Here is a 24,548-nt window from a genome sequence, read left to right as displayed (position 1 = left end):
TCTTTAATATAATATGGTATTATCAACTAATAAATGAGCCTTCTGAGAACATGGAGTCAGATTCATCATTCCTGCCTTCATCAGGCATTCTCTGTGAATACAACAGCCAGGGGCACAGCTCTGCCTCCCACCCATACCAGCCGTGGGTCAGGTATTTTCTTTGTGCTCCAAAATCCCTTTTTCCCCCAAGTTCTAAGGTCCAAACAGCCCATCCTTGGCTTAATGTTGTTTTTCCATCAGGTCCTTCCTGGCTCTCTGGGCTTGGGGACGGGGACATTTCCACCCCTGCCTCTGCATGTGTCCCCAAAGGAGAGGAGTTATCCTGCTCCTCTTGGGGCACAGAGCGCCCTGGCAGTACCAGGACCAATTGTCCCAGCCCCAAAGCTGAGCTCCAGGAGCTCTCAGAGGTGCTCAGGGTGGGGTTGTTGGGGTGGCTGTGCAGGGACAAGGTTTGGGCTGATGATCCCTGTGAGTCCATTCCAGCTCAGGATATTCCAGTCTCCCATGGCTCTGTTGGCCAATAATGGGTTGTGCTCACCCACAGTGGGGTTTTCTCCTCTGTCGACCCCTCCTCAGATCATTTCCCACCCTCCAAACCCAACCAAGGAGCCCAGAAGTGACAAAGGGGGTTGGCAGGTGCAGTGGGATGGGGTTGGTGACGGCACAGATCCCTCCACACGCCGGGCACACAATCCAAACATCCCATCCCTACTGCAGCTCTGACCCAGCTGCAGAAAAAGCACAGGGAGCAAAGACAAGGAGGAACCTCGGGCAGGGAAAGCAGGAGGAAAGAGCTCCAAAAGGCAGAAACGTCCTCTCCTCCTCCCCAGAGGCTCTGCCCAGGGTTTCTGCCTCCTGGAGCCTCATGTCAGAGGCATCGCGTTTTCCTTGACTTCACCTTGACAGCTCCGAGCAAAACATCTCCCAAATCATTTCAGAGGGGACATAATGGAGACAATCAAATGGCTGCTGCTCAGGAACTGCGATTATGCTTCGCAGCGTGAACCCCGCCAAGCATTAAACTAATACCTGATGGCTTTGCAGGCTCCCACAGCCTGTCAGACCCTGCTTGCTCTATTATACCAGCAAACCTCTGCTTTTCAGCCCCAGCGTGCTCTTCCCTCTCCATTCACTTGCAATACAACCTGTAATTTTCTGCCCACTTTGCTTAAGTGCTGGTGATTTGTTGAAATCACAAAAGACAGCCAGGGGCTTTCAGAGCAAGCAAGCCGGTAAGCAAGGTTGGGGGGGGAAATTCTGCACAAAACCCACCAGTTTCTCTCTTTTTCTCCTTGTCAAATCATCTCTCAGGGGTGGAAGAGGACTGAGGAGCATTTATGGGCCCAGAGGGAGGTGGAGGAAGGGATGGAGAGGGGGAACCTGGGTGTGGTTGGCAAGGTGGGGACAGGTTGCCCTGGTGCAAGGGTGCGATGGGCTGATGTGGGAAATGAATTTCCAGAAAATTCTCCAAGCCTGGCAGAAGGCTCACCCAGTGTGCACCTGTATGCAAACCTGGAGATAATAAATGCTGACTTAGAAACGCCATGGAAGAGGACAGACATTGTTGAGAGAGAAATGGAACTAGAAAGTGTCAAAGGGTAGCCTTACAAATAAGACTGGATACTTTAGAGAAATAGAACTATGAAATATGCATTGTAGTAGGACCCACGAGCAGTAATTTTAGATTATTGGCTTTAAGGCATTTACAGCATAGTGTGGCTAAAGCTGATAGGCCAAGAAATGTTTATAATAAATTGTAATCAGGAAATAGTTAACTTCTGATTGTGATGGTGTGAATTATACCATCTGTATTGTCTCACCCTTCTCATGAGACTGAAATTGGAATAAAAGCTTTTAAAACACCTCTCAGTTACCCCATCTCTGGGTCAGAAAAGGGCCTAATCCAACAGGCTGATTCCACTGGGTGGGAAATGGCCCTGAGCAAAGCTGGCTGCTCTCTGTGCCTTCAAGATGGGCCCAGCTCCTGGAGTGCCTCAGTTTCCCCCTCTCCTTTATGGGGCAGAGAGGTCTGAAAGGAGGCTGGAGCCAGGTGAGGGTCAGTCTCTTCTCCCAAGTAACCAATGACAGAAGGAAATTACCTCCAGTTTCACCAGGGGAGGTTTAGATTGAATATTAGGGAAAATTTCTTCATGGGAAAGGTTGCCCAGGGAAATGGTGGAGTGACCATCCCTGGAAGAGTTCCAAAAATGTGGATGTGGCACCTGGGGACATTGTTTAGCAGGGAACATGGCAGTGGGGCTGGGTTGGTGGTTCTGCTTGATCTAAGAGCTCTTTCCAGCCTTAATTCCATGGCTCTGTGATGTCCCTCCCTTCCCAGAGGAGGGGCTGGGTGTTGCTGGTCCAGCCCCCACCTGCCCTGGGAGGTTTTGGGGAGTTTCAGCTCTGAGCAAAGAGACCACAATGAATCTCATGAATGAACCTCGTGGTGTCTGCTCCCCCAGGCTGGAGCAGAGACCAGGGAGCTTTATCTCCAAACCAGAAATCTTCTGGTCCAGTGGGGCCTGGGTGCTGGGGCAGCTCTGAGAGCTTGGTTTGATTTCTCTTTGTACTGCAGGAAAAAAGAGACTTGTCACAAATTGGGGTCTCCAGCAGAAATTCAGATCTTCTCCAGCTGGGAGAACACAATGCTAACAGAACAGAACAAAGGAAAAGTGCTCAAAAAAATCAAACCTCAACTTTCTTTTTTCCTTTTTTCTTTTCCTGAAACCCCATTTGGTTCCAAACACAGACAAACAGGTACAGGGGATGTGGTGGTGGGATAGATGAGTAATGCCATGGTTGGCTCTCCCAATTAGAAGGCAAATATCCTGTATATTTGTTAAGAGAAGTTTATAGATTTATAGTTGTGTTTTACCCCTTTTGTGCTGTTATTGGGGGGGCTCTGGGTTTGGGACATTTGGGAGGGTGGGATTGTTACTGTGGCAGCACCTGAGCTCCAATCAGGATTTAAGGAAGTGAATTCCAAACTGGACAGCAAAGGAGCCAATGGACAGAACTTTGGGAGGGACCAAAGGGTTAAAAGGCAAAACTGCAATTATGTGGGTGAGCACATGGTGGGAAAAATCCTCTGCTCCAGGTGCTATAATATTTTCTTTGTTCAGTCTGCTGTTGTATTTTTGATAAGGTTTTAATAAACTTTTTAAATTTTTGGAAGAGAGTATCATTTTTTTTGGAAGTATCACTTCTCACAGTGCCAACCATGGAATGACGTGCAGAGCCTGCCCTGCACTGCCCATTCCTGGGATCCCCCACCCTCCAGCTGCACACAATTACAAAATCACCTCAAACAAATACAGTTTTAGGTTATAACAAAATGTTAAAATAGAAACTTTGCTATGTAGGATACTTTTTTTCATAAAGAAAGGACTCACACTGAGATAGCAGTCACAGGACACCTGAATCTTTCAGAGAAAGAGAATTTATTGCCCCATTATCAGAAGAAATGAACTTCTTCCCACCTTGCTCAGCCCTGAACACACCGTTAAGATTATGAGGAAGAAGTTGAAGATGACCAGAAAGAATCCTGTGTTTGAATGGAATTTATGCATCATATATGAGGTGTATGAATATGCAACAGGTTATTGTTTTTAAGGGTTAATCCTCTGTTAACTGTGTCCTTTTTCCAGCTTATGTTGCCCAGAAAAAGGTACCTAGATGTCCATAACTCTTTGTTTCTATTGTCTCATATTGTCCTAGTCCAAATTGTCCAAAGTTATTATTACTCTAATTATATTGCTATTTTTATAACCCTTTTATTACTATTAAGCTTTTAAAATTTAAAAAAACCCAAGTGATTGGCGTTTTTCACACTCCCCTCCCTTCTTGCCATTCCCTTCCCTTCCCTTCCCGAGGTTTCGGTTCCTCAGCCCAGGGAGCAGCTCTGATCCAGCTGAGCTGGATCCTGCATTTGTTTTGCACTGTATATTTTCCTATATGTACTTTTCTTACAGGTTAGAAATTCATTATTGGCCCTAGCAGGTGATCTTTAGGTTTCAAAAAGGGTGATAAGTGGTGAATTCTTGGTTAGAGCCTTTGCAGCTGAAATTTGCCTATGAAGTTAGCAAATTAATGTTCTGTGTGTGTGTTAATGGGGCTAGGATGTTAAGATATTCTATTCTTTAACTCTTTTAGTTTGATCTAGAAATAATGCAATGGATCTGGCTCTGCCAGGCACCCACACCGACCACCCCCTCTCAGGGACACCAAAACAGCTTCACATGACTTTAAAAGGTGAATTTGTTGTTAAAAGCATTTCCTTTCTGCACAGGTTTCATTTCCCACTTGCTTTTCCAGCCTCCTTTGTGAAGGCAGACCTGGTGCCCTGCTCTGCTCTCCCCATCACCCAGGGGAATGGGGATCAGCTCCGCTGCGAACATTTCCCCCATTTGTCCTATTTCCTCCCTTTCCAGGCCTTTTTTTGGACCAGAATCAGCTGCTTTTATTGTTCCAGAGGACAGCACGGCTATGGGGAGCTGCTGCCGGGAGTGGAGCGCTGCCGTGGCCAGGCAGGGCTGGGCAGGAGCCCCGGAGCGCTGCTCGGATCTGCTCGCTCCTCTCCCGAGTCAGCAGCACTTAGCGAGACGAGAGCAAATTGGTGCTAATGAAGTGCCGGAGTGAGGCGGCAGCGCCCGGAGGGACGGCAGCGCGGAGGGGATGAGGCTGGAAATGCTCCATCCTCTGCAATGAGTTCTCCTTGGAGCCAGCTTGTGCTCAGCGCTGGTGCAAGAGCCCCTGCTAGAGATTCTGGGGGGAAAAAGGGGAGTTTGCAGGATGATTTGTGCCATGGATGCAGGGGAGGCTGGTGTTGTCAGATTTTAGGGAAAGGTTCTTCCCTCCAAGGGTGATGGGCACTGCCCAGGGAATCCTCCCAGCCCCAAGGCTGCCAGGGGTGCTCAGGGTGGGATTGCTGGGGTGGCTGTGCAGGGCTGGACTGATGATCCCTGAGGGTCCCTTCCAGCTCAGGTGTTGGGGAAGGTGACACAGGAAAGCCTTATAAATGTGATTGTCTGGCAAAAGATTTTGAGAATATGGAAACTATGAGTGAGATTGAAATGAAAGCAAGCTTTGAGATACCTCAGTTACTGAACAACAGGAAAACAATGGTGTGGCTGGCTGAAGGTGATCCCCTTTTGATGGAACAACACCCTCTGCTTGCAGACAGCTCCAAGGGTCAGAGCAGACCCTGCCAGCTTGGCAGAAGAGGCCCAAAGAGGAGTTTTTAGGGTTTAAAATGTAGCACAGTATGGTAATGTAGTGATTCTTATAGGCTGTATGGAAATGCTATAGGATTTGTAGATTGTACTAGATTGGTTAGTGAGAATCAGAATATTCAACACAGAAGATTTATGGTATTGTAATGGCAACTTCGCCCTCTTAGCTCTTGCCTCTTACTCTCTTACCCCTTTTACTCTCTCATCCTCTCTCCCTCTCTCTTCTCTCAGTCCTGCTCTGAGCTGTGGCTGCAGCTCCCAGCAGGGCCCTGCACCCAGGCCCTTTGCAATAAATGCAATTTCCACGACCTGGCTGCAGAGATCTCTCGTCTCCATCCATCCCCACCACATCCATCCCCCCGACACTCCTACACTCAGGATTTTCCATTCTGTGACAAGGAGGTAATGCTGGACAAGGAGCCTGTGATGGGAATCCAGGGTGGCATCCCTGTGACACTGAACTTGTTAGCCCATGGATTTTCATTCACACTGATTCGTGCTGTGCTGCAGGATGAGCTCTGTCAGCTGAAGGATCCACTTCCAAGTTTGCTTCTGAAGGACCACTCCTGCAGCTTGAGTTGTTCCAGAATGTGTAAATAATATTTACTGGATAGGCCAATAAATTGTAAATTAATAAATTAAAGTGTTAATTAAACACAGGGGATTTGCAGATCTACATGTCAGCATTTGGTCCACACTGAATTTCAGATAAATGCAAACTGTGTGAAAGAGAAGACATTTGTGGCAGGGGGGGCTGTGCATTCCATTCTGTCCTCACTCCTTCACACAGGAGAGGAGCAGCAAGGATCTCCCTTTGGGATTCCCTTTGGGATTCCCAGCAGGCTGTTCCTGCCTCCAGCTGCTCCTGGAACTCTGAGCAGGGACAATGAGCAGGTTCAGTGGCCATGGCACATCCTTCATCAGGGTGTGCTGGCCCTGAGCTGGTGCCCAGAGAGGGCCCAGAGCCATCATCAGCCACAAAATGTGTGCTGGAGACAGAGAAAAAGGAGAGGAGGGGAAAAACCCAAGAGTTTCCTGCATATCCTGATGAAATCTGGTCCTGGGTGCATTATGGGATGTGAGATGGGAAGGTCACAGAATTCACAGAATCCACAGAATTCACAGAATCACTGGGTTGGAAGAGACCTCCAAGAGACCTCCATTGCATTATTTCTAGATTGAACTGGAAGAGTCAAAGAATAGAATCCTCTTAACATCCTAGACCCATTAACACACACACAACTTCACCGAGTCCAGCCCACCCCAACAGCTCAAATGAACCCTGGCACCCAGTGCCACATCCAGGCTTTGTTAAACACACCCAGGGATGGGGACTGCACCACCTCCCTGGGCAGCCATTCCAGAATTTTATCACCTTTCTGTAAAAAACTTTTCCCTGATATCCAACCTGTATTTCCCTTGAGGCTGTGTGCTCTGGTTCTGTCAGTTCCTGGAGAAGGAGCCCAGCCCAGCTGAGCACAGGCACCTTTCATGAGCTGCAGAGAGCGATGGGGGCACCCCTGAGTCTCCTTTTCTCCAGGCTGAGCACCCCCAGCTCCCTCAGTCCCTTGGCACTTGGCCGAGTGAGTTCTCAGTGGGCTGCTGGATTTCTGCCCCTGGTGCAGGGACAGCCAGGACAGTCTGTAATCTTCAGGGTGGGGTGTCCATGGTTTGTGTCCCCAGGACCCTCTGAGGGTGGGCAGGATGATGTGCACAGGGCCATCAGCTGCTCTGGGCACCCCTGAGCTCCAGCAGGGCAGGGCAGGAGGGAGATCCAGCCTGGAGCCCCTCACGGTGTGAGGCCCCAGTCTAGGGGAGCCCTGGGCATTCACAGTGCTCTGTCAGCCCATGTCGCAGCCCGGCCCCAGTGTGACCCCAAATTTGGCTCCAGTGTGACCCCAAATCCCAGCTGTTCCCACCTGGCACAGAGCCGGCATGGGGAGCAGGCTGAGCCCAGCACGGTCAGGGCAATCCCAGCCTGGGGACGAGCTCAGGGAGAGCAGCCCTGAGGGAAGGACTTGGGGTGTTGGTGGGTGAGGGGCTCAGGCTGCCCCAGAAACCCCCCCTGTGCTGGGCTGAGCCCCGGTGTGGGCAGCAGGGCAGGGGGGGATTCTGCCCCTGTGCCCCTGGGCTCAGCTCAGACCCCACCTGCAGAGCTGCCCCAGCCCTGGGCAACAGCAGCAGGAGGACGTGGGGCTGCTGCAGCCAGGCCAGAGGAGCCACGGAGATGCTGCCAGGGCTGGAGCCCCTCTGCTCTGAGCCAGCCTGGCACAGCTGGGCCTGCTCACCTGGACAGGAGAAGGCTCCAGGGACACCTCAGAGCCCCTTGTGGGGCCTGAAGGGGCTCCAGGAGAGCTGCAGAGGGACTGGGGACAAGGCCTGCAGGGACAGGACACAGGGAATGGCTCCCACTGCCACAGGGCAGGGCTGGGTGGGAGATTGGGAATCAGGAATTGTGGAATCCATCCCTGGAATGGATTTCCCAGAGCAGCTGGGGCTGCCCCTGGATCCCTGGCAGTGCCCAAGGCCAGGCTGGACAGGGCTGGGAGCAGCCTGGGACAGTGGGAGGTGTCCCTGCCATGGCAGGGCTGGCACTCGATGGGCTCTGAGGTCCCTCATAGCCCGAACCGCTCTGCAATTCTGTGACAGCGGCAGGGACACAGCCCCATTGTGCCGCTCCGTGCGGCCCCTCAGGCCCAGGGTGACTCTGGCACCTCTCGGGCTGAGGGTGAGGAGGGTCTCAGCCCGGCCCCCCCGCCATTCCGGAGCGCTGGTCCCGCCCGCTCCCCCCGCCGCAGCAATGGTTCGTTCCGCAGCCGCTCTGGGCCGTCCCCGCCGCTCTGGCGCCCCCCTGCGGATGGCCGCGCGGGCTCTCCCCCGGGGCGGCGCAGTGGTACAGCCCGTCACATCCCCCCCCCCCCCCGCTGCCCGATGGACCGGCCCTTACTCCCCCCTCCCACAGCTCAATGGGCCGGTCCGGGCGCTCCGTGCACATGGGATGGAGCGGTCCACCCGCGCCCCGGGGGGGAGGGTGGACGGAATAGGTACCGGGAGCCGCGGGAATGGCACTGCCTGGCCCGGGTGCGGGGCAGGGAAGCTCCGTGTGCCCCATCGCTGCTCATCCCTGCCCATCATGGGTCAATCATTGCCCCATCGCTGCCTCCATCGCTGCCCCATTGCTGCTCATCCCTGCCCATCGCTGCCCATTCCTGCCCCATCACTGCCTCTGTCACTGCCACATTACTGTCCATCGCTGCCCCATCCCTGCCCATCCCTGCCCATCCCTACCTCCATCACTGCCCCATCCCTGCCCCATCACATCCCTGCCCATTGCTGCCCAACACTGCCCCCATCATTCCCCATCACTGCCCCATACCTGCCCATCCCTGCCCCATCACATTCCTGCCCTATCACTTCCCCATCCCTGCCCCCATTCCTGCCCCCATCGTTGCCCCATCCCTGCCCATCCCTGCCCCACACATATGGGGCAGTAAAACCACCCCAAACCCCCGCCCAGAGACACACCCACTGCCCCCAGCCCCACCGGGACCCCGCTGTCCCCGGGGTGTCCCCGGGTGTCCCCCGAGCGCGGTGGCACGGCCGGCACTAAGCCAGTGACTCTTAATCCACCGGCCGGCGTTATTAGTTCAGCTCCCCAGGCATTTCCCGCAGTAATTGCGCTGATCTGCCAGGGATTATGCGCTGCCACCGCAACGATGGATGATGTTTTAATTTGAGCTGGGCATCTCCGGGGAGGGCAGGGCAGGAGCGAGACCCCCTGAGCCCTTTCAGAGCCCCAGTGTGGGGTGAAGGGGCTGCTCGGGGCTGGTTTAGGGTGGAACCTGCACACTGGTGGTCCTTCAAGCTGGACAGCCGTGTCTAGTGATCCCAGCTGGGTGCGAATGGGGTTCAGCTCCCCCTGCGTGGCTGGGGAGGGCTCTTCCCAAATCCGAAATCGCTGCTGGGCTGGGGTGAACCATCACTATCCCAGCTCCATCCTGCCTAGAGGGAAACCCACGGGAAAAGGCTCCTGTCGCCTCCTCCCCTCCAAAGGCAGCACAGAAACTCCCTCCTCGACGTTACCTTTAAAAATGACCCCCACCCCGCGCTGTTCCTTCTGGTAACGCAGCAATTAATCACGGCGAGGATGGGATGGATTTGTAATCAGCTCCCCCCCTCCCACCGCCCCCATTTCGCAGCCCTGGGTGTTTTTCCCGGCTCCCCCGCCCCGTTCCGTGCGGGGATGGGGCCAGCGTAGCCCATTGATCCTGCCCGGTCGATTTTATTGAAACTCCCACGAGTGGCTTTAACTGCGTGTTGGATATTGCTGGCACATCACTTTGATGGCGACGTGACCGGCGGGAGCTCGCGGGCAGGTTTGAGGGGAGGGCTGCGGGAAGGGGGATCCATCCCGCAGGAGCTGCCCCATTCCTGCCCCTATTCTTTACCCTATTCCCTGTGCATTCCCTCCCCCATTCCCTGCCCCAATCCCTGCCTCCATTCCTTATCCTATTCCTTACCCTATTCCCTGCCCCATTACCTGTGCATTCCCTCCCCCATTCCCTGCCTCCATTCCTTATCCTATTCCTTACCCTATTCCCTGCCCTAATTCCTGCCCCATTCCCTACCTTAATTCCTGCTTCATTCCCTTCCCCATTCCCTGCCCCATTCCCTGCTCTATTCCTTACCCCATTCCTGCCCTATTCCCTGCCCCTATTCCATACCCCTATTCCTTACCCTATTCCCTATGCATTCCCTGCCCTATTCTCTGCCCCATTCCCTGGGTATTCCCAACCCCATTCCCTGCTTTATTCCCTGCCCCATTCCCTTCCCCTATTCCCTGTGCATTCCCTGCCCTATTCTTTATCCTATTCTTTACCCCATTCCCTGCCACTATTCCCTGCCCCATTCCCTGCCACTATTCTCTGTCCCATCCCCTGCCCTGTTTGCTCCCTGCCCCTGTTCCCTTTCCCCATTCTCTGCTCCTATATTCTATTCCCATTCCTTGCCCTATTCCTTATCCCATTCTTTACCCCATTCCCTGCCCTATTCCCTGCTTGTTCACTGCCCCTATTCCCTGTCCCATTCCCATCCCCATTTCCGTCCCCATTCCCTATCCTGATTCCCTGTCCCATTCCCTGCCCCATTCCCTACCCCTATTCCTTATCCTATTCTTTACCCCTTCCCTGTCCCATTCACTGCCCTATTCCTTATCCCATTCCTTATCCCATTCCTTACCCCATTCCCTGCCCCATTCCTTGCCCATGGAATGGGACAGCAGAGCTGGGGAAGGGGCTTGGGATGGTTCCAGGGAATGATTTCTCTTGGAAAGGGGTTTGGGGGTAAAATGGGCTGAGAAGGAAAGGAGAGAGTGAAGGGGGGGAAAGGGGAAATGAGAGCAGAGAGAAATGAGTGAAAAGGAAAGGGAGTAAAGTGAAGAAAGAGAGGGAGAAGGGGGAAAGGAGGAGATGCAGAAGAAGAGAGAAGAAGGGAAAGAAAAATAAATAAGGAAAAAAAGAGAAAAGAAAAGGAGAAATATAAGGAAAAGAAAAAATTAGGAAAAGGGGGAAAGAAAAGGGGAGAGAAAAAGGAAAAAAGAAAGAAAAACAAATTAAGGGAGGAAAAAAGGAGAAAGAGAAAAGGCAAAGAAGAAAAGAAAAAGGGGAAAGAAAACAAAGAGGAGGAAGAGCAAAGGGAGGAGAGGAGGAAACGAGAGGACTCTTGGGTGGCACAGCTGTGCCCAGGGGAATGCCCAACAGCCCCTTGGTTTCCCCTTTCCATTCCTGCCTCTTTTCTCCTGTTCTTGCAAAGCAGGAGACACTGCCAGGCACTGCCAGGGGACAGGAACACTTCCAGAATGCTACCAAGTGAAGAACCTGGCTCACCCCAGTGCCCTAAATGTCCCCCAGGGTCCCTTTTCCCAAGGATGAAGAATCTGGCTCACCCCCAGGTAACCACAGCAGGGCCACCACCTCACCATGGTGACAGAAACCAGAGCAAAGAAATCATCTGGGGGTTTTTTTTGGGGGGGTAGTGAAGGTAAAGGAATCCGCATTTTGGGGTGAAAAAGGCTGTTGAGGTTTTGGGGAGATGCTTTTAGAATTTTTCCAGGAAAAGCCAGCTAGTTTGGAATCATCTTTCCTTGAATAAAAGCCCTGATTTTGATGGTTTGCTTTCAATTTCTGTTTTCTGGCTGCCTGTGTGTGCAGGCCAGTGAGCCAGGCTTTGGGCAGTCCAGCAGAGGAACTCCCAGGGAAACACCAGGACAGGGATTCTCTGATTGCACTTGAGAAATGTCACCAAAATCCCACAGCTTGGCCCCAAAAAGAGGATTAACATCAGGCATTGATCCAGGCATCCATTTCCAGAGGCCTTGGGGGGACTCTGAAGCCTGGCAGGGCAGTGTCACCATCCCACCCTCTCCCTGCCCTATTCCCTGCCCCATTCCCTGCCCTATTTGCTCCTATTCCCAATCCCATTCCCTGCCCCATTCCCATCCCTGTTTGCCCCCATTCCCTGCTCTATTCCCTGCCCCATTCCATGTCCTATTTTCCCCTTTTTCCTGCCCCATTCCCAGCCCCATTCCCATCCCTATTTGCCCCCATTCCCTGCCCTATTCCCTGTCCCCATTCCCTGCACTATTTGCCCCTATTCCCTGCTCCATTCCCTTTCCCTATTCCCTGTCCCCATTCCCAGCCCTATTTACCCCCATTCCCTGCCCTATTCCCTGCCCCATTCCCTGCACTATTCCCTTCACCTATTTCCTGCTCCATTCCCTTCCTCTATTCCCTGCCCTATCTGCTCCCATTCCCTATCCCCATTCCCTGCCCCATTCCTTGCCTTAATCGCTGTCCCATTCCCTGCCCCATTCCCTGCCTCTATTCCCTGTTCTATTCCCTGCCCCATTCCCAGCCCTATTTGCCTCCATTCCCTGCCTTATTCCCTTCCCCTATTCCCTTCCCCCATTCCCTGCCCCATGTGCCCCCATTCCCTTCCCCCATTCCCAGCCCTATTTGCCCCCATTCCCTGTCTCTATTCCGTCACATTTCCTGCCCCTATTCCCTTCCTCTATTCCCTGCCCCCGTTTGCCCCTGTTCCCTGTCCCCATTCCCTGCCCTATTCCTTTCCCCTATTCCCTTTCCCCATTCCCTGCCCCATTCCATGCCTTAATCCTTCCCCCATTCCCTGCCCCTATTCCCTTCTCTATTCCCTGTTCTACTCCCTGCCCCATTCCCTGTCCTATTTGCCCCTATTTCCTGCCCTATTCGCTTCCCCCATTCCCTTCCCCTATTTCCTGCCCCATTTCCCCCCATTCCCAATCCCCATTCCCTGCCCCATTCCCTGTCCTATTTGCCCCCATTCCCTGGAGTTGGGGGGCGGATGGGGAAGGGTCCCCCCCATTCTGGGGAGGCTCTGGGAGCCCAAATCCCTTTGGCATCGAGCACCGAGCATCCCATTCCAGCCCAGCTGCGCCAGCTGCGGCTCCATCCCCACAGGAACCGCAGCGAGATCCGTCCCCACCCCGGGCTGGGATTATCGGGGGGTTCCGCGCCGGGGCAAACAAGAGACGCTCAGAAAATGGGGGAAAAACACGGGAGAGGGTCAGATCTGTGTGAAAATGGCAGGGGTGGGAGCAGCTCCCGGAGCGCTGAGATCTCTGTCAGCCCCTGATGCTATCGCCCGTCAGCACCTCCCGCTGCATTTGCAATTTTATCCCTGGCGGAGAAGCTTCGCTCGTTACCGGCTCCTTATCGGCCACAAAGGGACCTCGAAAGGCTCCGGGGCACCTGAGAATTGTTACTTGGTCCAAAGGTCCACGTAAAAATTCTTTACCATTTTTACCAAATTCTTTACCATCTTTTACCAACTGTACCATTCCTTTTGCATTTATCACTAACCCATAGAAACTGCTTAGGAGAGACTCTATGAAGCGAAAGAAGATGGACTGACCCCTCCCTAGGATATTCTGTGAAAATCTACCAAGCCTGAAATTACAGATTTGGGGTAAATGCTAAAAAGAAACTGGTAACAGAGTTCAGGAAAGTTTCAGTTCACTATCAGGAGACATTTCTGTAGCAGTGGGTTACACAGATGTTTGTGAGATGATAGTTGATCCTGGAATGAGTCAGGATATTAATCAAGGTCTTGATATCTCTTTCAGATATTTGGTTCCATATTTTCTCAGTCATCTTCCAATGCCTCCCTTCCTCAGATTTCATAACCTGGTGCTGCCAGAGCTCTGCCCTGCGCTGATCATCCTCTCTGCTTCCCAGGGAAACTGAGGCACGAGGGGGGTGCTCATCCATGGCCACGTCACAGCTCGTGTCTCTCCAATGGTGGCTTTGGAACATTTCCCAGGGGTCAAAGCCACCCTTGCCATGGCCATCGGCTGCCCCACACCGTGCCCTGCTCTCACTGTGGGGACTCCTTGGGGACAGCATCACCTGTGGCCCGAGGTGTTTCCCCTGCTCTTGGTCCTTTTGGGGGTTCTGTAGGGTCTCCAACAGCCAAACCTGAAGCTTTGGGTTCCCACAGTGCCCTCTCAGCGCTGTGCCACACACCGACCACCCTCTGCACACCCAAACCCCCAGGCACGAATATTCAGGGCTCTCTGGAGTCATTCCTGCCGCAGGAGCTCAGCTCTCCTCAGCCTGATGGGATGGGAGACCTGCAGCTCCCCTTGGTGCCTCCTGCTGCTGAACCTGAGCTCAGCAGAGCGGGGTTGGTACCCCGGGCATGGCAGCAGCAGGAAAAGCTGCAATTTGCTCCTCCTTGGTTTTTGTATTTTTAGGGGGGTTTTGGTTGTTTTTTCTTTGTCAAGATATTGGGATTTTCCTCCCTCCTCTGCAAGCAAGGAGGATATAGCCAGTCCCAGCCTTCCCTGCTTTCCCCTCCTGCTCCACACACAGATTTTCCATTTCCTTCTCCCAGGCTGGGCAGAGCTGAGCCACCCTCAGTCTGCCAGGGCTGACGAGGTTTCCCAAATCCCAAAGTGAATCCAAGCAATACGAGCAACCCTGCCCATCTCAGCCCAGCATCCCTGCATCCCCCCCATGTGGGCAAGGCTTGACTTCAGCACCTGTGAAACGTCTTAAACCCAACTCCTCCAGCCACAAAACATCCGTGGAATGGCTTTAAAATAATTTCTGAACCTCTTCTCCTTGCACGGCAAAAACCACCAGTGTTTAGAGCATTGATGCAGATCCCTAATGGAATATATATATATATATATATATATATATATATATATATATATATATATATATATATATACACATATATAAATTCCATTATATATATTCCAAGAATGACCCTAATAACTTAACAAAATTACATATAATTTTATATTTATAATTAATAAAAATTAAAATAAAATAATTATAAATATAATATTAAAATAATATAAATATATATTATATTTATAATACATAACATAAGCAATAACTTAGCAAATTTATATATACATATGTGTATATGTATAAAAATAACTTAGCAAATATATATACACACATATATATTATATATGTGTATATATATATATGTATATGAAAAACTAAATTTTCTGAGTTATTACGGTCATTCTTAAAATCCTACTCATGTCCATACAAACATCTCTCAATTTTAATATTGGGTCCTTATTTTTTAAATGCCCCGGTCCCCCCTTCCAGCACCAGAGAATCCACGTTGCCTCTTTGTTTTGCTATGTTTTAACAACACCAAATGTTTTAAAAATCCATTTCTCCCATCCAAGCCAGACTTGCTTTACATCTTGCTGGATACAGAGATCTCCCTGTATCACTTGAGGTATTAACGAGATTTTTGAATTTCCATTAAATCAGCAAATTTTGCCGCTCAGCGGCCTCAGCGCTGCACGGAGCCAGGATTAAACACACTCCAAACGCTGCCAAAAGCTGCTGCTGGCCAGCACCTCCCTGCATGGCTTCTGGATGAGGATGGAGGGGAATATTTTGGACTCCACCTTCCCTTTTGGGCCAGTTTCCAACACCAGGGGCTGCCCCAACCTCTCTGTGCTGCCCTTGGGGCTGTGCAGGAGCAGGGCCAGGGCCAGCTGGCTGGGTCAGACCATGTCCCAGGCTGATGGCACCTGTCCTGGGTTCATGGGACCTGTCCTGGGTTAATGGGACTGTCCTGGGTTAATGGGACTGTTCTGGGTTAATGGGACTGTCCTGGGTTAATGGCATCTGTCCTGGGTTAATAGGACTCATCCTGGGCTCCTTTAATCCTCAGCTTCATGCCAAACTCCAGGAATTTGGACATCTCAGCTCAAATCCGAAAAAGAAGCCGGGCCAGAGCCATGAAGGTGGATATGGGGTGAGGGCAGATCAAAGCTTCCCTTGCTCCTCCATTCCTGCTCAGGGTCAGCCTCCCTCTGTTTGAACCTTTCCAAAAACCTCAGGGAACCTCAGAGACTCTTCCTGTCCTGGGGAAGGTGACTGCTCCAGTTCTGTCTGAGCCGGGGAAGCAGCAATTCCCGCAGGGAGCACGGCCTGTCCTGCTGGGATTCTTTCCCAGCACCCCAAATTGCACCCAAGGTCTGGGGCAGGAGGAGCATTTCCACATCCCCACCGAGCTGCCATGGCTCAGTTCCTTCAAACCAGGCTCTGATGGAGTTTATTTCATTTCAAGTCTTATTTTTGTGTTTCCAGTCAGCCATCACCACCCTGCTCCCAACCCACAGCAGCCTCACACCAGGAGCTCTCTGTGCCAGGAGCTTCCTGCAGGGATTTTTGTTTCCTTTACACCCAGCTGATGCCCAGGGCAAGGCAGGACATTGCCAAGGCAGGAAAACACGAGCCTGGGCCCTGACTCTGCTCTTCTCCTGCCTTCACCATCCCTCCTCTTCCTCTGCTTTTTTGGCACCGAGGGAGCTGGGCAGAAAACACAGAGATGGGAGCACAGAGCTTCCTCCTCACCCCTCGGTGGGGCACAGCTGCCCCCAAAGAACCACAGGCTCCCCGGCCCTGCAGCTGCCTCTGAGCAGAATGAGAAAATATTGGATTTGTTTTGTGAAGGGAAAAAAAAAAAAAAAAAAATCCAATATTCTGTCTGCGCTCCCAGACTCCGTGCCTGGTTATGGCAGGAAAATGCAGTAAATCTCCCCTTTCCCCACCAGCTGGGAGAGAAAAACCCATTTTCTTTTAATATTCTTATTTTTCTCCTGGTCTAAGCCCCATCATTTTGCAGTCAGCTCTGCAATCTCTTTGTTGACCAGGGCTCAAACCTGCTCTCCCGGCTCCCCCGACCCCGGCAAGTCGCCTCGCACACCCTTCCCAGCAGCTCCCAGGCAGCGGCAATGAGATTTTAATAGATGTATTTTCAAATTAGTTCTGGGCCTTTCAAGACTTATCAGTTAAATGAGGTTTTTCAAATTGATTCAAAGGTCACTCCGAGAGTTTTCTCTTCTCTGTTATCTCTCCCTTATGGTTTCAGTGGCGATTGACAGGACAAGGAAAAAAATTATCACCCCCGTGTTGTACACCCAGAAAAAGATAAACCCGACAAAAACCCACCCAAAACGCGAACCCAAATTAAAAGGAGGTGGTAAGAAAAGCCCCAGGCGTGGCCCCCGGGGCTGGGGCGATGCTCAGAGCCCGTGGGGGATTTGGGGAGCAGCGTTTGGGGGAGCAGAGCCCCGCGGGCACGAGTGGGTGGCAGAGGGGAGCGCGTTTCCTGGGGGTGTGGGGAAGGAACCCCATTTAATGTTTAACCTGCGCGAGGTTTATTGGCCCCTTCTGAGGCGCAGATTAGGAGCAAACAGAAAAACAGCCGCGGGCGGAGCGAGGCGGCCCCGCCGCGCTGATAAGGAGGAGGCGCGGAGGGTGCGGGGAGCTGCGGGACACGGGAAATGGGGGACACCAGGAACTGCGGGAGACGGGAAATGGGGGACACCGGGTGCTGAGGGACACGGGGTGCAGGAATGAGGGACACCGGGAACTGCGAGACACGGGAAATGGGGGACACCAGGAACTGAGGGACATGAGGTGCAGGAATGAGGGACAGCAGGAACTGCGGGGTTCGGGAATGAGGGACACCGGGAGCTGTGGGAAATGGGGTTCAGGCAATGAGGGACACCAGGAGCTGAGGGACACGGGAAATCGGGGACACCAGGAACTGAGGGACATGGGGTGCAGGAATGAGGGACACCAGGAGCTGAGGGACACGGGAAATGGGGGACACCGGGAGCTGAGGGACACAGGAAATGGGGGACACCAGAAACTGAGGGACGTGGGGTGCAGGAATGAGGGACACCAGGAGCTGAGGGACGCCGAGAGCTGTGGGAAATGGGGTTCAGGCAATGAGGGACACCAGAAGCTGCGGGACACGGGCAATGAGGGACGCCAGGAACAGCAGGGTTCGGGAATGAGGGACAACAGGACCTGAGGGACACGGGCAATGGGAGACACCAGGAGCTGCGGGGTGCAGGAATGAGGGACACGAGGAGTTGCGGGACACGGGATTCAGGCAATGAGGGACACGAGGAACTGCGGGATTCAGGAATGAGGGACACCAGGAGCTGCTGGACACGGGCAATGAGGGACACCGGGAGCTGCGGGGTTCGGGCAGTGAGGGACACCATGAACTGCGGGGTTCAGAAAATGAGGACCATCAGGAGCTGCGGGACACGGGGTTCGGGCAATGAGGGACACCGGGAGCTGCGAGACACGGGAAATGGGGGACACCAGGAACTGAGGGACACGGGGTGCAGGAATGAGGGACACCAGGACTTGTGGGACGCGGGGTTCGGGAATGAGGGACACCGGGAACTCCGAGGTTCAGGCAATGAGGGACGCCTGGAGCTGCGGGGTTGAAAAATGAGGGATATCAGGAGCTGCGGGACACGGGGTGCAGGAATGAGGGGACACCAGGAGCTGCGGGACACGGGCAGTGAGGGACGCCAGGAGCTGGGGGACACGGGGTTTGGGCAATGGGGGCACCAGGAGCTGCGGGGTTCGGGCAGTGAGGGACACCATGAACTGCGGGATTCGGGAATGGGGGACACCAGGAACTGCGGAGTTCGGGAATGAGGGACACCAGGACCTGCGGGACATGGGAAAAGGGGAATGAGGGACACCAGGAGCTGAGGGACATGGGAAATGAGGGACACCAGGAGCATCGGGATTTGGGCAATGAGGGACACCAGGAACTGCGGTTCGGGAATGAGGGACACCAGGAGCATCGGGATTTGGGCACTGAGGGACACCGGGAGCTGCGGGGTTCAGGAATGAGGGACACGAGGAGCTGTGGGGTTCAGGAATAAAGGACACCAGAAGCTGAGGGACACGGGGTGCAGGAATGAGGGACAGCAGGAGCTGCAGGGTTCGGACAATGAGGACCATCAGGAGTGCGGTGTTCAGGAATGAGGGATGTCAGGAGCTGGGGGACACGGGGTTTGGGCAGTGAGGACCACCAGGAGCTGCAGGACACGGCGCAGGGCGAGCAGCGCAGCGCGCAGCGGCCGCACCCGCGCAGCCGGGGACGCCGGCGGTGGCTGCTCCGTGCGGGCGGCTCCAGATCGGCGGAGAAAGTGGCCTCTAATTCACGAAATCCCAAAACTTGCTTCAAAAGGGACCTTAAAGCTCATCTCGTTCCAACTATATTTACCAGCTAAAAAAAAAAAAAAAAATTAGCAAAATAAAATAGTAATTTAAGAAAAAAAATTAAGAAATTCAAGTTTAAAATATATATGTAATCCAAACCAAAACAAAAACCCCCACACTTTTAAAGGTTTGGTTTGGTGGTTTTTGTTTCCCAACTGGGACAAAGCTTTGCCTCCTTTCCCGAATATTTCTCCTATTTCCAGCCTGGGCAGCTCTCCCGGGCCGGGAGGAGCCGCTGCGAGCCGGGAGCCCCAAAATCTCGTTTTCGCCCATTTTGCGGCGACAAAACCCATTTGCTCCCGGTCCTCCAAAGCTCCCCGCGGCTGCGGCGCCTTTTCCCCGTCACCTGCGGCCACGCGCGGATCGAAAGCTTCGAAACCGTGCGCGATTTTCTGCCGCTCTCCCGGGCCAGGACCGGGCCAGGACCGGGGCCACCCCGTGCTCGGAGACCGCGGGCCGGAAGGAGCCGTTGTTGGGCCAAAGTCGTTTGAAAGAGGCTGAAATTAAAACAAAACTCGTGAAAAAAAAATTAAAAAATATGTATTTCCCGAGGTTTTATTCAGCGCCATCTTGTCGCTTTTTCTAGCACGTCTGTGTATTAATTCGCGGTATTAATTAGTGATATTAATTATTGGTGTTGGCAAAGCTATCGGGCATTTGCCTCGGCCCAGCCCCGCGGTTGTGCTCGTAGTTCCGGGGTGGTTTTGGGGTTTGTGTTGAAAAACGGTGCTTTGTGCTGCGGTGGAGACGTGTTCGGGGAAGGGATTAATGGGAAATGGAGAATTAAAAAAGAAAGGAAAAGAAAGAAAGGGAAAGGAAGGAAAATAATGGAAAATAATGGAAAAGAAAGGAAAAGAAATGAAAATAAAAGAAAAGAATGGAAAAGAATGGGAAAGAACGGGGAAAAGGAAGAAAAATGAAAGAAAAAAGGAAGGCAAGAAAGAAGGTCAGAAGGCAAGAAGGCAAGAGAGAAAGAGAGAAAGAGAGAAAGAGAAAGAAAGAGAGAAAGAGAGAAAGAGAGAAAGAGAGAAAGGGAAAGAAAGAGAGAAAGAGAGAAAGAGAGAAAGAGAGAAAGAAAGAAAGAGAGAGAGAGAGAAAGAAAGAAAGAAAGAAAGAAAGAAAGAAAGAAAGAAAGAAAGAAAGAAAGAAAGAAAGAAACCAACTTAAACAAAAAAATTTAAATGAAGAACGAAAAAACAGGAGTGGGTGGTTGAAGTGTTAATGGAAAAATAAAACGAAAGGTTGGAGAAGGAAAAGCAGAAGCGAATGCAAAAGCAGCAGCAGCTTTCGGGCCCCTCGGGACCAGCCGCACCCCACGCGCGGGGTGAATTCCACGCACAGCCGGGGAAAACCCGACAAGAGAGATCCCCGAGCGCCCCAAAGGGACACCACGGCGCCGTCGCCCTCCCGAGAAATAACCATGAGCGAATTTCCTGGTGCTGAGTGTCGGAATAAATCGGGGCGGGGGTTCCCACTGGAGGGGGCAGCGATGGGGGCGCACCCAGAGCCACGCGAGACACACACAGGGTGGGGAGGACACACGGGGATTGGGGCTCAGGAACGCTCCCAGCTCCCCCATCGCCCCTCGGGGACGGAGCCGGGGCCTTTCCGCCCCCAGAGCACCGGGGTTTAGCGGGTGCGGGTCACACCCGTGCGGGGACCCCCAGAAGTGGCACCGTGGGAGCTCCGCGTCCCCCACGGGCCCCGGCGGAGTTGGTGGGGATTAATGCGGAGCGGGGGATGAATGGCCCGAGGGGACGCGCTGGGCACGGCCAGCTGCTGCCCAGATGTTTCTCCGTGGGACCCCTCCTCTTCTGCGGAGCCCCTTGGGGCGAGCGGGGCCGGAGGGAGCGGGGGGCGGCCGGAGCTGCGGCCCCCTCATCTCCCGGCTGAATAATTAATGGTTCATCTGCGGAGGGGCGGCGGGACGGGGGGAACTGGGCTGGAAAGAGGAGGAAAGCGGCGGGTGCCATTTCTAAGGGCCCGGCGTGGTCATCGATCCGCGGCTCAGTGACTCGGACTAATCCATCAGATGGACTCCTGCGGCCCCGGACCGGGACCGGGACCAGGGCTAGGACCAAAAATAGGAACAAAAAAAAAAAAAAAAAAAAAAAAAAGAGAGAAGAGGAATAAGAATAGGACCGGGTCCAGGAACAGCAACAGGACTAGGACCAGGAACAGAACAAGTAATAGGAATTGGAATAGGAATAGAAACAGGAGCATAATGAGGAATAGGACCAGAAAGAGAAATAGGAATAGAACCAGGAATAGAATCAGAACCAGTGCCAGTCCGTGCCCCGGCCGTGCCACACGAGCACAAAAGTCGAACAATTTTTTTTTTTGCCTTTTACCGGGGAAGGAAAAATTCCCCTCGCCGCCCAGGTTGCCGAAAGTGGCAACCATCGGGAGCCCTTCAGGGCCCCAGCCTGGAAAGGAACGGGAAAGGACGGGCGGGCTCGCCCCGAGGCCTCGGGCTGGGGATTCAGCGGCACCGATCGGGGGCTCGGCCCCCCAGAGCTGCCCCTTCCCCCGAAGCCGCCGCTCGGGGCTGGGGCGGAACCAGGGCCGGGCCCGGGCGGGCGAGAGGGTGGAAAGAGCGAAACGAAAGCGGGACCGAGCGGGGCCCGGGGCCGGAACAAAGCGGCAGAACCGGGGGGGGCGGCTCGGCCGAGCCCCTCCAGGAGCGGACCCGGTCCCGCGTGGGGAGCTCGGAGCGGCACGGGCAGGTTCAGGCCGGGAGATTGTGCTGGTGCTTGGTGGGTTTTTTCCTGTTTTCACGGACAGCAAATGAACAAACCCCGTTCCCCGGAAATCTGGGGGGTTGATTGCTGTAAATAATGGGGACATGGCGGCTCTGGTGGCGGGGGAAACGGCGCTCGGGAAGAAAAAATAATTCTGGGGAGAATAAACCTCCCACGACGGTGCGGAGAGCAAAGAGGTGACAGCAGGGACAGGGACCCTACGAGCCGGTTGGGGACAGGGATCCTTGACCCGGGCCGGGGACAAGGAGCTCTCCAGGCGGGCCGAGAACAGGGTTCCCCCCGAGCTTCCCCCAGCTGCGGCCGCCTTTTCATCATCACCATCACGGATATTTTAAATTATTATTACTCCTATTATTTTTGAATTATTCATTATTATTTCCAATTCTGGCGAGGCAGAAGCCCGAGCCCGCTGCTCAATTAGCCCCAACAACGGGGGCATTAAACGGCCGATCGCGGCAGTGTTTAAATCTTTATTTACCAGAACCTTGTAAAGCCAGGAACAATTTGCATTCTATTAACCGCTTTTCAATAGGGCATCGACTGGAACTAAAAGATGCCACTACCCTGCCCTAATTAAAGAGCAACTGAATTACACTAAATACATATGAACGCTGCTCTTCCCCATAAATAACGGCGGGTCCTCGTCGCTGCCTTTGCCCGTCCCCACGGGGAGCTCGGATTTCTTAAAAAATAAATTAAAAAATCACTAACGTGTGTTTTGTCCGCCACGGCTCGGCCCCGCGGAGTCAAGAGCTCCGGTTGTGTTTCCGGGGGTGGCGGCTCTTGGCCGGGGCTGGTGGGGAGCACCGGGCACAGCCCCGCTGTCCCCTCTGTCGCACCCTCCTGTCCCTTCCCCGCCACCCCCGGCTCAGATCGCGCGTTCCTCCAGCACAGCCTCGGCCCAGAACCGGCCCGGGACGGCAGGAACGGCGCTGTGGGACCTCGATTAGCCGGGGATTGAGACACGGGGCTCGGGGCTTCTGCCGGGGGCAGCCCCGGCCCGGAGATTCCCCCGAGCGCGGCCCCGGCACCGACAAGCGGCGGCCGAAGCGGCGGCGGAGCAGTTCCAGGGCTGTGCCACGGCCACGGGGCCGGTTCGGCGGCACCGACAGGGAAATCCCCACGGCAGGAGAACGGGCGGTGACCAAGGGGCAGCTCTCGGCTCCTTCCAGCCGCGATCCCGCATCTCTCGCGGGCAGCGGCAGGCCCGGGGAGGCGGGAGGTCGCCTTAGGTATAACTCACCTTAAACATTAATTTATTCCCTTTGGTCTTACGGTCACAAACCGAGTCGGTAACACCGCCCGGGCCCGGCCCCTGTTCGTGATGGCAACCCCGGAACCCCCGGGGGTTCCCACGCGTGTTCGCAGCACCCCTGACCCACCCGGCCGGAGGAGCCGAGCCGAGCCGTGCCGAGCCGTGCCGTGTCCTACCTGCCAGTCTGAGCGCCGACATCCTCTGAAATTCCGGCTCCTGCAACCATTTCCACATCCTGCGGAAAGTCTCCCGGCCGGACTTGAGCTTACTCCAGGGCTTGGGGTTCCGCAGCAGGTCCGAGAGGGTCCCCTGGGAGCGGCACAAGATCCTCTGCGCGAAGATGGCCTGCGGGATGCTGTACCGCTTCAGCTCGGCCGTGATCCTCTGGGCCACCTCCTTGGTGTTGATCTCCTCCACCTGGCCGGAGCCGCCGGGCTGGGAGCCGGGGCCGGGCGCGGGGCGCTCCCGCTCTCCCAGCAGCGACGCTCCGGGCTGCCCGTGCGGGTGCCCGTGCGGGTGCATCCCGTTGAGCGGAGGCATCATGGCCGAGCTGGGCGCCGCCAGCCCCCGCGCCAGGTGCTCCTCGCCCCGGGACAGCATCGCGGCGTGCGAGTCGAAGCCGTTGGGCGAGAGCATCTTCTCGTTGGGCAAGTGGCCGGCGGGGCCGTAGGGAGCCAGCGGCTGCTGGGCGTTGTGGAGGCTGCCCAGCCCGTTGGGCAGTGGCGATAGGGGCTGCCCCATGGCCGGCATGTCCTTGGGGTAGTGGCTGTAGAGGTTGCCCATGGAGGCCAAGCTCCGCTCGTCGCGCATGAGGGTGAAGCTGCCGCTGACGTTGCCGGCCAGGCGCTGGTGCGGGTGATGGTGGTGGTGGTGGTGGTGCGGGTGGTGGAACTTCTCCGACACGGTGGAGATGGGCGGCAGGTGCTGCAGGGGAGTCAGCGTGGTGTAGGTGCTGCTCAGGCTCATGCCGGAGGGCGACTCGCAGGACATGCTCATGGCGGGGTGCAGCGGGGCTCCCAGGCTGTGCTCGCCGCGGTAGTCGCCCCCCTCCAGGATGGAGGCCATGCCCGAGACCATGGCGGGCCGGCCGTGCGGCACCAGGTTGCGGTGCGAGCTCTGCCGCCCGTGCGCGGGGCTCAGCAGCTCGGCGGGCTGCGAGTGCGGGACTCCGTGCAGGCTGCCCAGGTTCTCCATCGCCAGCTCCATGGTGGCCGCCGGGCTCTGCCGCTGCCTCGCCCGCTCGCTCGCTGCCTTCCTCCCCCACCCCCCCGCCGCCGCCGCCGCCTCCTCCTCCTCCTCCTCCTCCACCGCCGCCCCCCCTCCCCGCGCCGGCTGCCCGGATTAATTCAGACTCCGCGCCCGGGGATCGATGTCCGCGCCCCGCGGTCAGGCCGGCATGGTGCGCCCGCCGCCCGCCCTGCCGTGCGCGGGGCTGGGGGCGCGGGGCTGGGCGCGGGCGGTGCGCGGGGCGCGGGGCTCGGTGCGGGGCGGCTGCGGAGCCTCGGCCGCCGGCTCCCGGCAGCCTCGCTCTGGCCCGCGGCGTGACGTCAGCGCCGCCCCGCCCCGCCCCCCCGGCGCACCGAGCCGCCCCCCCGCCCCTCTCCCGGTGCCGCGGGGAGCGCCCGCACCCGGAGCCGCCGGGGTCACCTTCCCCCGCCCCGCCCCGGCCCGCGGTGACACC

The 24,548-nt window shown here is 54.9% G+C and overlaps 1 protein-coding gene across 2 annotated transcripts in view; it reads right to left on the bottom strand.

Annotated features, from left to right (window-relative positions):
* The window catches only part of ONECUT3 (one cut homeobox 3), a 32,473-nt gene extending 8,266 nt beyond the window's left edge, over positions 1–24,207 (bottom strand). Inside the window, exons 1-2 of one of the 2 annotated variants that reach the window (XM_074528590.1) lie at positions 23,044–24,207; positions 20,043–20,921 (exon numbers count right to left, since the gene is read on the bottom strand). In XM_074528590.1, coding sequence (XP_074384691.1) covers positions 20,494–20,921; positions 23,044–24,073 — 1,458 coding nt within the window. In that variant the 5' untranslated portion in view covers positions 24,074–24,207 and the 3' untranslated portion in view covers positions 20,043–20,493. Of the gene's footprint in view, positions 1–20,042; positions 20,922–23,043 lie in introns of those variants that run through there. The other variant, XM_074528589.1, reaches the window with a different exon arrangement.
* Between the last annotated feature and the right edge of the window lie 341 nt (positions 24,208–24,548).

This window comes from Zonotrichia albicollis, chromosome 29 (assembly GCF_047830755.1).
Source record: "Zonotrichia albicollis isolate bZonAlb1 chromosome 29, bZonAlb1.hap1, whole genome shotgun sequence".
In the NCBI taxonomy this organism is placed as follows: Eukaryota; Metazoa; Chordata; class Aves; order Passeriformes; family Passerellidae; genus Zonotrichia; species Zonotrichia albicollis.
Note: the sequence above shows the minus strand (reverse complement) of the source record. Positions and strands in the feature narration are given on the sequence as shown.